Below are 14917 nucleotides of genomic sequence, written 5' to 3'. Positions count from 1 at the left end.
AAACTGGCACTTGAGACTGATTTATAAGACTTTTCAACTTGTTTACTCCCAATGACACATTGGAGTTGTTGCTCTGACATAGTATATCAGTAATAATATTTTATATTTGTAACGGTTAGAATAAAATCGTTTTCACTTTACATTTTAGTTGTTAAAAATTAAATATTTATTTTGACCTATTTACTAAATGTAGTTTTTTATAGAACTGAAGAAATTAATATTAGATTAAAAATCATATGTACATAGATATGATTTAGATATCTTCATCCTGTAATAAATTGTGAATAATATAGTATGTGTAAATTCTGATTGGGCAAATTCTTGCAGCCCAGGCTTTCAGCACTGTTCTTAATTTGTTTACAAAGTTTTCAAAACAGGAAAGTAATAAATGTTAATTAAACGTGGGTTAAATATATATAAATCTGATTATATCTTGGGTTTTCTTCTTGGGAATGTATTCCTGTCCCTTACCTCCACCCCCACCCCAACCCTTCCCAGTTAATTTGCTTTATATATGTCCATTTATGTATGTTCTCTGAGCCTTTGATTTTTTTAAAGCCTGTTTTCCTTCTGTTTTACAGAATGATTATCAGCCTAGCTGTGGACGATCTTTACGAAGGACACAACGTAAGCGTCAGCATACTTACCAAACACGGTCTAACATAGAGCATAATTCGCAAGCACCATGTCAAAATTCACGTGTACAGGAGGACTCAGACAGCTCCTCAGAGGTTAGATATCTGATATGATTTACTCAACATAATTTTTTGTTTCTCAGTTTAGTATCATCACTTTGGGTTTACTTTTTTTTGGTGAAATCAATATACTTTTAATGGCAATGCTTAAGATATGTATGCATCATTTTTTAAATTCCCAACTTTAACTGGATTTTTTGGTTTTCTACTGCCATCTACCTATCCTAATTATATAATATAATAGGGCTTCAAATGAATGGTGAATGGGAGGTTCGTATGATAGATCTCCTGATCCGGGCTCACATTATCAAACAGGTCTCAGCTGAGTCTTCTTTCAGTTTAGAAGTCTCAGATTAGGACGCAACACAGGAACCTCTAGGATTCGGGTTCTCACTTTCCTGGTTGGTTTTCTGAGTATGGTTGGGTAGGTCAGAAGGGGCAGTTTCTCCTAAACCTTTCATTCCCAAAGTCCACTGCTCCCCAGAAGTAAGGCCAGGTTTCTGTACGTGTGTTGAGGTCGCCAGGAGGTAGTCATGGGGAAGAGGAGGGAGGCCTGGGAAGGAAACGTTTCTCCTATCCTCCATTTCACAGGCAGTCTAGAAGCCTCCAAACTGGGTCAGAGAACAAAAGTTGCTACACTTGGGGCGATGAGCCCCAGGGAGCAGGCGAATCTCAATCCTCCCCTCGCCAAGGGCGTCCCAACCCAGCCTTCCCCTCCCTCCCTACACACCCACTCACCCTCCCCTAGTTACAACAGGGAATCGTAAAGTCCAGAGGAGAAGAGAATTGGGGTAGTTCGAAACTTGAATTCTTCTCCCCCCAGCGCGGGGATAGGGCTCCGGAGGTCGGAGATTGCACAGGGGCAGGGAGGGTAAGTCGAAGGGGCTGGGGATCACTTCCCGGGCGGTGGCTCCCAGTCTTGCACCATGGGCCGGGGGAGGGGGCGGGTGAAAGGGCAGGGGGCCTCCGGGTGGGAGTGGGGTTCCCGCCTGGTGCAGCCTGCTCCGAGCCCACCCGCGCGGAGAGCCTGGACCGGGACTGCCCCTCACGCCCCAGAGAATGCGCCCGTCTAACTTTGGGATTACTTTTAAGGGTCACTTCTTTCATAGAAAATTATTTTAATGATTTTCTTATAAGAGGATAATTAATTAATAAGGCATTTAATAGGCAAATTTGAGGATTCCATTGAATTCCTTTAGCTATCTTTTCTGATTTGTTCTTAAGATATTATCTTGGTTGAGGGTATCAAACATGCCAGCAAAAGTTTGGCTTTGTGACAGTGAGAAGATGAGAGGAAATCTGCCTAGAAATGGAAAGAAGTGGAATATAAACAGTGATAACTAGTTATACAGTTCCAGAACTGATTGACTGTAATCAGCACAATATACACATTTTTTGTTGTTGTTAACTTCAGCAGACATGGAGATTACTGAGTGATGATTTTTCTCAGACCTACCTTTTTTATGGTAATGGACTAGAGAGAGAGTATAGCAGTTATTTCTTCATATTCTTCTCTTCTCCAGCCTTTCCTTTTTGTTCTCTTAACAACTTGTAGTTGTTTAGTAAATAATGAGGGTTTAATTATGCATTGACAATGTGTGGTACCCCATTCTTCTCCCACTATTCACAGTGTTTTCACTCTAATTAATGATGTCCCTCCTATCCACCCCCATGAAAGTCTTGATCTGAAAAGAATGATCCACATAGTCAGGAATTGATGGTACCTTTTTAATGTAATAATGGTGTTGTGCTTATGTTTTAAAAAAGAATCCTAATCTTAATATTTATACTTAAGTGACTTGTCTAAACTGGAGATTGTGTACACAAGGGTTACCTATTCACTTTACTTTGGTATGTTTGAAATTTTACATAATAAAAAGATATTAATTTTCTATGGAAAGTAATTATGTGAACTTGGTGAAGGTATATATTATTTTTAAAAATTGTTTTAACATGTAAGAGGGTTCTTTTTGGGAGTCTTAGGAAGTCTATTCAGTCTTTGAAATAATGAAAGATGTCTCATATCAATAAGATAGATACAAAAATGTTAATAGCCATATATCTCAATTGCTGGCTCTGTGTTTCAGGAAGATGAAACAGTTGGCACAAGTGATGCTTCTGTAGAGGATCCTGTTATTGAATGGCAAAGTGAAAGTTCCTCCAGGTAGTTTAAATGATTTTGATTTTGTCAAAATTATTTGACAGTTTGAATATGTAATTATGTTCTTATAGGAATTTGGTAAGACCAAAGTTAAAATAGTATTTTATAGTGGAAAGAGAACTGGGTTGGAATCCTAGAGTCCTGCTATTTTATCTTGGCTCTCTGGCAGTATCTTTTTGGGCATGTCAGTATGGGCTTTAGTTACCTTATCTATAAAATAAGATCTTTTGGAAATCCAAGATTCTACATCTTGGCAGGCTATATGTATTTATTTCAGTTTTAACACAACTACGTTTACCATCTCCAGTGAAAAGGAGCATCTTTATTTAAAGAAGCTTTTGTAATTTAGACAGGAATTTTGAATTTTAAATTCTGTTATTGGAAAGTTAGCTTTATGCTTTAAGAAGCATTTCACTAGAATCACTTAGGTGATGACCAAACTTTTATATTTATATTTTTTTCTCTTCAGTTAGAACAGAATCAAACATGTTGTTTATAATGCTGTTTGATTATAAAATGATGATCTTTTAATTCTGAGGCAAAACTATCCCTTTTCTAAACTTATTTATTCATAATTTTGATTTATTTACAGTGATTCATCAAGTGAATATTCTGATTGGACAGCAGATGCCGGAATAAATTTGCAACCTCCTAAAAGACAAACTAGACAGGCAACACGAAAAATATGCAGCAGCTCTGAGGAGGAGAATTTGAAATCACTAGAAGAAAGGCAGAAGAAACCTAAACAGACTAGAAAGAAGGTTTGTAAGTTTACAGGTTGTTTTTTTGTTTTTGCCTTTGATACTTGAATATTGAATAGTAACATTTGATTTGTCTCAAAAGATAACATTCCTTTGGAGAAACTAAGTAAGTAAAATTGTTTAAAATGTAAAGAAATTTTGAAAATTTTCTCTTTATCAGAAGTACAGTCTGGACCATCTTATTATTTTAATTGTTATTAAATTAAAATGTTCACAATTGTTTGTTAAAATGTAGTAGAGTTTCAAATAATAAGCCATTATAGTATAAAAGTGTTATTCCTGTCATGTAACCATTCATAATTTTCTATACATTTTTGACTTGTAAAATGGAAGGGTATGATAAATGATGTAGGTCTCTTCTTCCATTTTTTATATAGTTTTGTTTCACTCCAATGATGGTTTCTTTTTCCCACTGTAGTTTCATTTAGATGATGTAAAGACTTAATCCACATTGTTCTTTGAATATTAATTTAAAATTTTATTTTATATGCATTCTGTGGCCTGTTGCTTTAGTAGACAGAATTAGCATTTTGATTGTCACCATTTACTGGCAAAAAGTTATTGTGTTACTTGTATTTGAATTCATGTGGTATTCTAGAGACAGAGTAAAATATGTAATTTTAGGTAGTATATAGTGTCATATTTTCTGTCAGCCAAAATTGAGCAACATGTTAAGAACTCGATTATTTTACTAATACAAGTGGTGAATAATTAATTGGTAAACGAAAATGTTTAAAATTTGTATATTTTAGGTTTTATTATAATCTAATTTTATTAACATTCTCTACCTGTTATTTTTATACTACTGTTTATATATTTATTGTTTATATTTGTGAACTATATTTTAGAAAGGAGGGCTGGTTTCTATGGCAGGTGAGCCCAATGAAGAATGGTTTGCCCCTCAGTGGATCTTGGATACTATTCCACGACGTTCCCCATTTGTTCCACAAATGGGAGATGAGGTAATCATTACATGTTATAACACTTTTCTCTTAGAACCTCAAGAGCACTCACTTTAGTTAGTCTTAGGGCATTTGTGTTCTCAATTCTATTATAGCTATGTGAACACTGTCTTAGCTGCTCTGCTCAATTATATATTTCTTGTAGACAGTGACTGGATCTTATTAATTTTTGTATCCTTTGTAGGGCCTGCCACAGAGTCCTCAGTATGGTAGATGCTCTGTGAACATTGAGATAAACTGATTGGCGTGTGAAGTCCTGAAAAGAATAGTCTTTATTTTTATCTTAATTGCCATGTAGTAGAATTAAGTGGTATTTTGAGTTCTAACTCAAGTCCTAATGTTGTTTGTTTGTTTGTTTGTTTGTTTGTTTGTTCGTTTTTTAAAGATTTTTTTTATTGGGGAATTGGGGGGATGGGAACAGTGCTGGGGAATTGGGGGAAGGGACACAGACAAGTTGCTGTCGTTTTGTTCTTCAGTCTAGTTGTGGAGGACGTTGCTTCACTGGCCCAAGTTGGCACCATCATTGCGCTCTGCAGCCTACGCCGTCGCCGGCGACTCAAGGCAACCCAGCTCCAGGTTGAGCTGTTGTTCAGCATCTTAGCTATAGAGGGCAGTGTCACTAGCCCTCCTATGTGGGATCCGACCGGGGCCCTCTGGCATCCCAAGCCAGTTCTTAACCATCGTACCACTCGGCCTGCTCTCTTTGTTTGTTTTTTAAAAAAGCCCATGCTCAACCCAATAGAAAATATGCTAGAGGATAATTAACCCTTTCAGTAATTAGGGGAATCTTATTTCACAAACAAGACCTTTTTACCGAGCCTATGTTTGAATAACATAGCCATATTTATGATTGGTCAGTCAAAAATTGATTTAAAATCTATCTGGTGAAAAAAATTATTCATTTTTTTATGAAAATTATGGTAACATTGTAATATTTGAGCTCTAGTTGACTTGTATAGTATCTGATATATTAACTAATCTTTTTTGAGTGATTGAATACTTGCACACAGTTTTCAATTTAACATTAACAGTAGGAATGTAATGTTGTCATCATAATAAAAAAAAGTAACAAAACCTTGCATATGGTTCTAAAAGTCTTGGGACCAATAAAAATTTCACCAAGCGTTTCTATAATTGCCTGTTAAAGATAATCTTGTACCAGAGGTAGCTATCAAGTTGCTTTATTAATAAGCTATTACTTGCTGATTATCTTTTAATATTATGAAAATGATTTTTTTTCATAAGTTTGTCTTCTAACTATTAGGCTTTTGAGCAATGCTTGTTTGTGTGGTTATTTTAGTAGAACATGCTCTGATGAATGCTGTATTTTTAAAAAATGTAAAGAGCTTTTTTGGGGGCATATCCAAAATCATGGTTTCTTGTATTTAGTGCCTGTTTTTATGGAGGTTTAAGAGGGATAATTTAAGAGCAATAATTAATCTTAGAAGAATTTATAGGGCAAGATAAGGATCTGTATATGCTATGATATAATCTAATGAGACTGCTCGCTGTTGGGTACAGGAATAAATACATAATAAAGGATATCTGAATAACATGTTTGCAATTAACTTTTTTTAACCCCTACAATTATTTTTACATACTAATATTTAATCTTTTTAATTTTCTACTTGTATTTTTAGCTTTTAGAAATTCTGACTTAGACATTGTTGATTGGTAGTGTATGCCAATGTAGTTTTGAAGTGTCATAGTGTGGTATTTATCATGTTGCTTTCTTTTATTTATCTCTACCACTTCTTTAAAGGTATTGTGGGAAAGAAACTTGTTTTTTCATGAATCAGAACATGGTAGTGAATGTAGTCTTAAGGAGGTGAATGGTCTTACCAAGCACTTGGATTCATTTTCCTTCCATACAATGCCAGTTCTGATGTTAATTCTTATAAGAGAAAAATTTTAATTTGTCTTAAAATTACTCTATTTAGTAGCCTCTGATTAGAAATATATATAATGTATAGGCTGACGATTAAAATGTTGATATCAGAATGTGAATGACAATTTGAAATATAGAACTTTAAAATATGAATAAATATTTAAAATAAATATTTTAAAATAAAATAGGGTTTTTGTGTATGTTTGTAATTAGTCTCTGTTTCTGCAGAAATGTATGAAGCTGCTAGGGGAGAAAGGACTGCATGTGCAGTGTTTACATTCTAAAGTACTTAGTCCAGGGCTACTTACGCATAAACACTGAAGGAACATTATTTGATGGCGACAATTACCTTGTACTAATTTTTCAAAATTATAATTATGTTGTAAACAGAAAAGGACATTTGTAGGAATATGTTTTGGGATGTGTAGAGTTGTTAAATAGGGCACTGCTGTTTAATAGCTCGTGTTTTTTGTTTTAGCTTATCTATTTTCGGCAAGGGCATGAAGCTTATGTGCGGGCTGTAAGGAAATCAAAAATATACAGTGTTAATTTACAAAAACAGCCATGGAATAAAATGGATCTCAGGGTAAGTTTGCTAAATTCATAAGCTATGCAATTGAAGTAGCTTGGGAATTAAGTTACTTGCCCACAGGCTTTTTCTCGGTTTCATTCATATTTCACTGTTGATGGTATGTTGATGTACCATACATACTCTTGTACAGCTGAGTGTTATGGGTCATGTTTTATGCTTGCCCAAATTTCTATGCCACCTATTGTCTTGATTATTTAACCAAATTTATTTGAAGCTTCAGGTCCTCTAGTGTATATACACTAAAGCACAGTAGTAGTTCCCTGGTGTGGATAGTCTCCTCAAAAGCTTTGTACATTCTGGAGGCTCTATAAACTGACCATATGTGTGGACTACAAATACCCTCATGGTTCTGGTGGCCTTAGGATATAATACATATCATAAATCTCAAGACACTCAGAAATTTGTGGTGCTTTTATCCTTTGATATAGTAACCTATGTGGCTACATTGTATTGAGTAAAATAGATATGCATATTTTTTTAGAGAAGGATTTTCTGCCTGTAAATACACATTCATTTATTTATTCATACATACTTACATAAGTACAGACATAGGGATACATACACAATCATTTTTACATACATTTATATGTATTTCGTTCTTTTGTGTTTTTTTTACTGGAAAACGAGACTAAAGGACAATTTTACAGTGGTTTTCAGGTAAATGAAGGGTTGTTGTGTGCTGATGCTTAGCAGGAAGGATACAAGAGACAATGTGTATATTTACTGAAATAAAGATTTAGACACTTGTAAAAAATTGTATTTAGTTTGTAAGATGCTGAAGTATATTATCAAGCAAGAAGCTTTACATAGGCCTCTCCTGGGAAATAGGGATGCTACTATCTATTCTGAATCAGGTGAAAGTTGAGTTATTTTGTTTTTGTTTTGTTTTAAGATCAGGGGAATGAATAAGATATGATTTCTTATTTTAAATTTTTACCCTGAGCTTCTACAAATTGTAGGCGGCAGCGTATGTGTGGTACAAAACCTGGTCTTCGGAATAAGACCTGAATTTCAATTCCAACTCTCCTATATATACAAGTGTAGAACTATAAGCAAATCACTGTACCCACCAGGCTCAGTTCTGTCATCAGTTAAGAATGACTAATAATCTATAAGGGTGGTATTGTAAAATAATATTTTAGGCATTCAAAAATGTAAGTCATTTCCCCAAACATGCATGTACCTGTCTACCTGCATATACTTACATATTGTAGTTTTGCTAGAGGAGTGTTTCTTAACCAGGCAGAGCATCATAGTCCCCTGGGGAGTTCAAAAAAATATATATGGCTGAGTTATACCCCAGACCTACTAAATTCTATTCTCTAAGAGTAGGGTTTAGGTACATGAAATTTAAAAAGTTTCTCAAGGAGGTGCTGACCAAGTGACTCAGTTGGTTAAGGGCTTGCTCAAGAGTGTGAGCTCTGAGCAACAGTGGTTCAATGCCCAGCCCCAGCTGAGCTACTGCTGAGCTGCCAACAGGTGGCAGGATGGCTCAGCTAAAAAAATGAAAAAAATAAAAAGTTTCCCAAGGAGATTCTGTTGCATATCCTTGGTTTCAAGCTGTGCAATAAACTACAACCTGTTATTAAGGGTCAACAGCAATGCCTTTGTCTTGTTCCTTTGTTGCTTTCAGTTTTATATCCTACATATGAGTGAAGTCATATGGTTCTCAACTTATTCTGTGTGACTTGTTTTGCTTCTCTTAATAATCTCAAGATCCATCCATGTTGTTGCAAATGGCAATATTTCATCTTTTCTTATGGCAGAGTAGTATTCCATTGAGTAAATATATACCACATTTTTTTAAAAAAAAGATGAAATAATGCCATTTGCGACAACATTGGATGGATCTTGAGATTATTATGCTAAGCGAAATAAGTCAGACAGAAAAAGTCAAGAACCATATGATTTCACTGATGTAGTATGTAAAACTGAAAACAACAAAGGAACAAGACCACAACTTTTTTATCCAATCATCTATTGAAGGACACTGTGAAACAAAAACTCATAGACAGAGACAACAGTTGAGTGTTTACCACACACAGATGGTAGAGGAGGGTAAAGGGGGTTAAGTATATGGTGATGGAAGGAGCACTTACTCTGGGTGGTGAACACATAATGTAATATATAGATGATGTAATACAGAATCATATACTTGAAACCTATGTGATTTTACTAACCATTGTCAACCCAATAACTTTTGATAATAAAAAACAAAATAGCCATGCCTTATTACCTTTAACACTTAGTGGAATGCCTCGTGTTTCGTGGGTATCCAGATAATCTTTAAATTGTTCAAATAATGAAATATGTAGCTGTTAGGCATTTATGTTGCAAATAATAATTTATTGGTTTTCTCATAGGAACAAGAGTTTGTTAAGATTGTAGGAATAAAATATGAGGTTGGACCACCTACTCTATGCTGCTTGAAACTTGCATTTTTGGACCCCATTTCAGGCAAAATGACTGGAGAGTCTTTTTCTATTAAGTGAGTACCTGTGTGTGTGTGTGTGTGTGCGCACACACATGCGCGCACGTTTATCCCTATTGTGTATTTTGCAGAGTACAAGACTTGATGGGAGAGAAAACACTACAGCACTATAGGCTTTAGAGTTTTAAAGACCAAAGTTTAATGTTTACTTCTTGGTTTGTTTCTTTTAATTATATATACATACATACATATATATAGGTATATCTCTATGAGGAAGTTACTTCTCTGAATTTATGCCTTCATCTGTAAAATGGGAATGTTAATATGTTCCTCAGGATTGTTGTGAGGAATAAAGTAAAAACCTATATAAGTACCTAATAGTATGCTTGAAACATGCTGGTTGCTTTTATTTCTGTTAATAATAATAGTAATAATTAGTCAGTGCACATTTCTTAAAGTGAGTTTGAAATCTGAGATGAAATAACATCAATTCATGCTTTTATTTAAAAATCCTTAATAAAAAAATACCTTATATTAAACTTAGAGAACCTTCATTGATGTCTTTATATCACTGAAGTGGTAACAGCAGTTAGGCAGGGTACTCCCAAACAGATGAAATCAAATGGAGTTTAATTTAAGTAAAGGCATTTATAGGGACCTTGAGATTTGTACCATTTTGTTTAATGGCTCCACAGTAAACATATTCCTAGATAGTAAGTAACATATACTGTTCTATTTGTATGTTGATTCATATGTACTTTGTTTTCTGTACAGGTATCATGACATGCCAGATGTCATTGACTTCCTTGTGCTACATCAGTTTTATAATGAAGCCAAAGAAAGGAACTGGCAGATTGGTAAGTATAGAATAAGTTTTATGTAGGGTAACTTAAAAATCTGATTTAACAGAAAGAAACTAGTTTTAACATGTAGCTGGAAAAAGCTGTTAGCTAAATTAGAAGAATTAAATTAAAATTTTATTTTCAGTTATGTTGAGGTGATTTTATGCATATTGTGTGTGTGTCATATAACCACTAAACCTATGAGTATCTACTCTATTAGAATACAAATCTGAATTCAAAAGAAATTTATCAAATGTCAGATGTCCTAAAATAGAGTGCTTAACACTTGGGCTCATAAAACAGACCATTACTGATTGTGCTTTTCTCTCTCTCTGTCTCTCTCTCTCTCTCTCTCCCTCTCTTTCTCTCTCTCTCTCTCTCTCTCTCTCTCTCTCTCTCTGTGTGTGTGTGTGTGTGTCTCTCTCTCTCTCTTTTTCTTTCTCTCTACCTCTAGCTTTTTCTATTCCTGCCCCTCCTCCTTTCTTGCTCTCTCCCCCGTCCCCCTTTCCCTTTTTCTCTATTTCCCTTTACCCCTCTTCTCCTCTCTCCATTCCTCCCTTCCCCCTCATTAGCTGTTTAATCTTGGGCAAGTTTTTAACCTCTATGCTTCACTTCCATTACCTTTAAAATGGGAATCACATGAGATCACACCTATAAGGATAATGTGAGCTATAAATTAGTTGATATATAGAAAGTACTTAAAATGATACCTGACACAGAGTAAATACTATGTAAATGTTTACTGTTAATACTTTTAAATTCTCCTTTCTTATGTGGAAGAAACATTTTTGTCCACAATGGTTTGGTTTTGTAATCCTTAGCCATTTAGAAACAGAAAACTATTCTGAAGAGATTTTGACAGGCAAAAAATCTGAAAGCAAAAAAGAAAAGAAAAAACTCTAGTAACATACATATAGTGCAAGAAGGAGTATGCCTAATCATGATTCCAAGTAATTGATAAAAGATAAATTATATATGCTAGTATTTATTTAAAAAGACATGGACCTACACAGTTTATTTCAGAAAGATTACTAGTACCTGGAAATCAAAATCCTTGAAAAGGGTAAAATGTAAAATTCACTTATCTGGAAAACTCAGATTGAAACTGCTAACAATGCTAGTTACAATGCTACTTCTGTGTTCAAGAAAAAGTAGCAATTTAGAGTGGGAAGAGAGCTATTATTCTCAAGAGCACCCTTTTAAGAATTTCTAAAAACATTATAGGTGATAGATTCCGCAGTATAATAGATGACGCCTGGTGGTTTGGGACTGTGGAGAGTCAGCAGCCTTTTCAACCAGAGTATCCTGATAGCTCTTTCCAGTGTTACAGTGTTCAGTAAGTACAGTTATAGTTTTTTATGCCTGATATAATACTGTTGTACTATACGGACTTTCTATAAACCCTACCAGGAATAATACTTTTTTATCTGACTTAATCTAGTTTTACGAGACCTATATCTGTAAGGAAGTAATCATAGTGTACCTATAAGGAAGGACTTTGATGAGAAACTTTTTGGTCCAATGTGCTAAAACAAGTAAATGTTCCTGCTAAAACAAAGCAGGAACTGAAGACTTAACTTCTACCTCCCTTATGCCTATATTTTCTCTTAAGTATTCCTATTATAGACAACAGTTATGACTGTTATTTCATGAAGAGGACTGAAGTTAATTCAGTGTTTAAAGTCATTGTTGAGGCTGGAATATAGCAATGAATAATAGTACCTAGTCTTTTATTTAATGGTGTGAATTTTAGGCAGAGGTGACTGCATAATATTTGGATATGACATTTGTCTACAACATTTACTTTTCATGAAATCCCAGAGTTATAATATTCCTAATTAATGAAGCTTTCTGGTCAAGAATGATACAAGAAATGTTTATTCTGTGAATATTGACTTTTAGTCTCCATATTGCAGTTCAAAAGGGAATAATAAATATTTGAAGACTTTATAATACTTAAGCTGTTAGGATAAAGCAGATTATCTCACAGAAATAAGTGATCTATTAAATCGACTTTTTTAACTTGAAAGGAATTTCCCAAAGAAATCTTTTTATTCTGTATCCTGGCTTAACATTGAATATATCCTTGATTAGAATTTTTTTAAAAAGCTAAGTAAAAGTAAGAGTAAGCTTACAGCTCTCTAAGGTTCATATTGGTAGATCATATTTTCTCTATTAGAGGTTTATTATTATATTTATGTAAACAAAGTTGTACTTTAAGGGAAATTGTATTGCCTTTTTCCAAATTTCATCCCCAAGAAGTTATGCAAATTATGCTAGTATATCAAAGTAAGTGTCATGTGAATTTGATTTGTATCTTGTTTTTTAATAGCTGGGACAATAATGAGAGAGAAAAGATGAGCCCCTGGGATATGGAGCCAATTCCAGAAGGAAGTAAATATGCTTTTAAAAATTTGTTATAATTCTTTTAAAAGGAAAAAGACAATAGCATGATATTAGAAACTAATTATTTCTGGTTTTTCATTTTATACATAGCTGCCTTTCCAGATGAAGTTGGTGCTGGTGTTCCTGTGTCACAGGAGGAACTGACTGCTTTGTTGTACAAACCCCAGGAAGGAGAATGGGGAGCTCATTCCAGAGATGAGGAATGTGAACGAGTTATTCAGGGCATCAACCACCTTCTTTCCCTCGGTACAGTAAATGTGAAGGAATACTAGAAGGATAGAAGGGAAAAAGGAAAACCAGCATAATTTTAAGTTCTACAAAAGGAAATGCATTTTTTTCTCTGTACACTTTTAACTCAAGAGGCACAGTGATTCTAGTTTTGAGGGTTTTTTTGTTGTTCTTTTTTAAAGATTTTATTGGGGAATTGGGGAAAGGGAACAGCACTGGGGATTCAGGGGAAATGGAACAGACAAGTTGCTGTCCTTTTGTTCTTCAGTCTAGTTGTGGAGGACATCACTTCACTGGCCCATGTTGGTATTATCATTGCGCTCTTCCCGGGTGAGGCAGATCGGTGAACGGCTGCTCACGGTGGCTCTTGGCAGCTCACACGGCTGCTCGCGGCAGCTCTTGGCAGCTCACACCAGCTGCGGCAGCTCTTGGCAGCTCACACACATGGTAGCTTATGGCAGCCCACTGCAGCCTACGCCGTCACCAGCGACTCATGGCAGCCCAGCTCCAGGTTGAGCGGTTGTTCACCATCTTAGCTGTAGAGGGTACAGTATCACTGACCCTCATGTGGGATCCAAACCAGGGCCCTGCTGCTCAGAGCTGGGGTCCCAAGCCAGCTCTTAACCAATGTGCCACTCGGCCAGCCCCAGTGATTCTAATTTTAATATTAATGTTTCTGTATGCTTGGCTAAAGCAATGACTGAAATTTTCTCAGTTCTCTAGTGGCTTGTAATAGTGAAGGCAGGTAGAAGGTGTCTTTTAATTTCTTGAGTCATTTTGACTCTAGCTATTCCCTGAGCCTGACTTTGGATGGGTTCTTTGGTAAAGACAATGAGTGAGTGATTAATGTATTTTACTCATATAATTAGTGGTATTTTCTAAAGAATATCACTTGAGATGTTTGGCATTTATCCAAAAAAGACATAAATTTGAAGTTGAACACAGTTCTTTTTAAATGTTGTCTCCTTGTACCTGATTTCGACCACTGTATCATGCATGATTCATGGATACTATGTCCAGTATTAGTCTAATATTTGCATAATTGAATCATCATCATTTAAGAAATGTAGTATATTGCTCTTCTTGTTTATCTATGAGTTTTGTTTGTTAACATGAAACATTAATGTTCTTTATAATTTCCTTTTTTATTATTTTGGTAATATTGTAGATTTTGCCAGCCCTTTTGCTGTTCCAGTGGATCTCAGTGCCTATCCCTTGTATTGTACTGTAGTTGCTTATCCAACTGACCTCAACACCATCAGGCAGAGACTTGAAAATCGCTTTTACAGGTCTGTTTAGTTTCATCATTTACTATAAAGTTTATAATTTTATGTCTTTTGATTTCCTTTTTGCATAATGATACACTGAGGTCTGTGTTTTCATAGTGTAAAATAATCATTCAAAAGACACACTCCAAATTGTCTTCTAAAAATTTAGAACACTAATTTCCCTTTATTCATTAGATTATCATGATATCTTCCAGGGTAAGAAGAGGTATAGAATGAAGTACAGAGAGAAAGTCAAGATTAGTACAAATCACATGTGACACAAAAACTAAAGTTAAAATTTTAGTTGATTAAAGGCAGATTTAGTAGTTTGTGGATTTATCATAATTATGGTGCTACAAAGTCTTAAAGCATATTTAAATCTCCTGTTAGGGTATTGACTGGCAGTTAATTAGATTTAATTACCGACCCCAAAATGTGTATACAAAAATAGCCAGATTATTTTTTTGCTTTGCTTTTAGTTGGGAGCGGAGTGATTATGCAAAAGCAGTGGAGGGCAGCTTTTGGTACCTCTCTTTTTTGTTGTTTTTTTTAAGAGCATTTTAGTTTTCTTTTCTTTTTTTAAGATTTTTTTTATTGGGGAATTGGGGGATGGGAACAGCGTTGGGGAAATGGGGGAAGGGGAACAGACAAGTTGCTGTCCTTTTGTTCTTCAGTCTAGTTGT

The 14917-nt window shown here is 35.0% G+C and overlaps 1 protein-coding gene across 1 annotated transcript in view; it reads left to right on the top strand.

The window, feature by feature from the left end:
- BRWD3 (bromodomain and WD repeat domain containing 3) overlaps positions 1–14917 on the top strand; it is a 116757-nt gene that overhangs the window by 75018 nt on the left and 26822 nt on the right. Inside the window, exons 21-31 of the mRNA XM_019648194.1 lie at positions 582–731; positions 2783–2859; positions 3449–3617; positions 4466–4579; positions 6946–7053; positions 9423–9547; positions 10265–10347; positions 11557–11668; positions 12665–12726; positions 12829–12984; positions 14135–14255. Of these exons, the coding sequence (XP_019503739.1) occupies positions 582–731; positions 2783–2859; positions 3449–3617; positions 4466–4579; positions 6946–7053; positions 9423–9547; positions 10265–10347; positions 11557–11668; positions 12665–12726; positions 12829–12984; positions 14135–14255 (1277 nt within the window). The remainder of the gene's footprint in view (positions 1–581; positions 732–2782; positions 2860–3448; positions 3618–4465; positions 4580–6945; positions 7054–9422; positions 9548–10264; positions 10348–11556; positions 11669–12664; positions 12727–12828; positions 12985–14134; positions 14256–14917) is intronic.

This window comes from Hipposideros armiger, unplaced genomic scaffold, assembly GCF_001890085.2.
Source record: "Hipposideros armiger isolate ML-2016 unplaced genomic scaffold, ASM189008v1 scaffold_121, whole genome shotgun sequence".
NCBI lineage: Eukaryota > Metazoa > Chordata > Mammalia > Chiroptera > Hipposideridae > Hipposideros > Hipposideros armiger.
The sequence above is the reverse complement of the archived record's forward strand: the minus strand, read 5'-3'. Positions and strand labels throughout refer to the sequence as shown.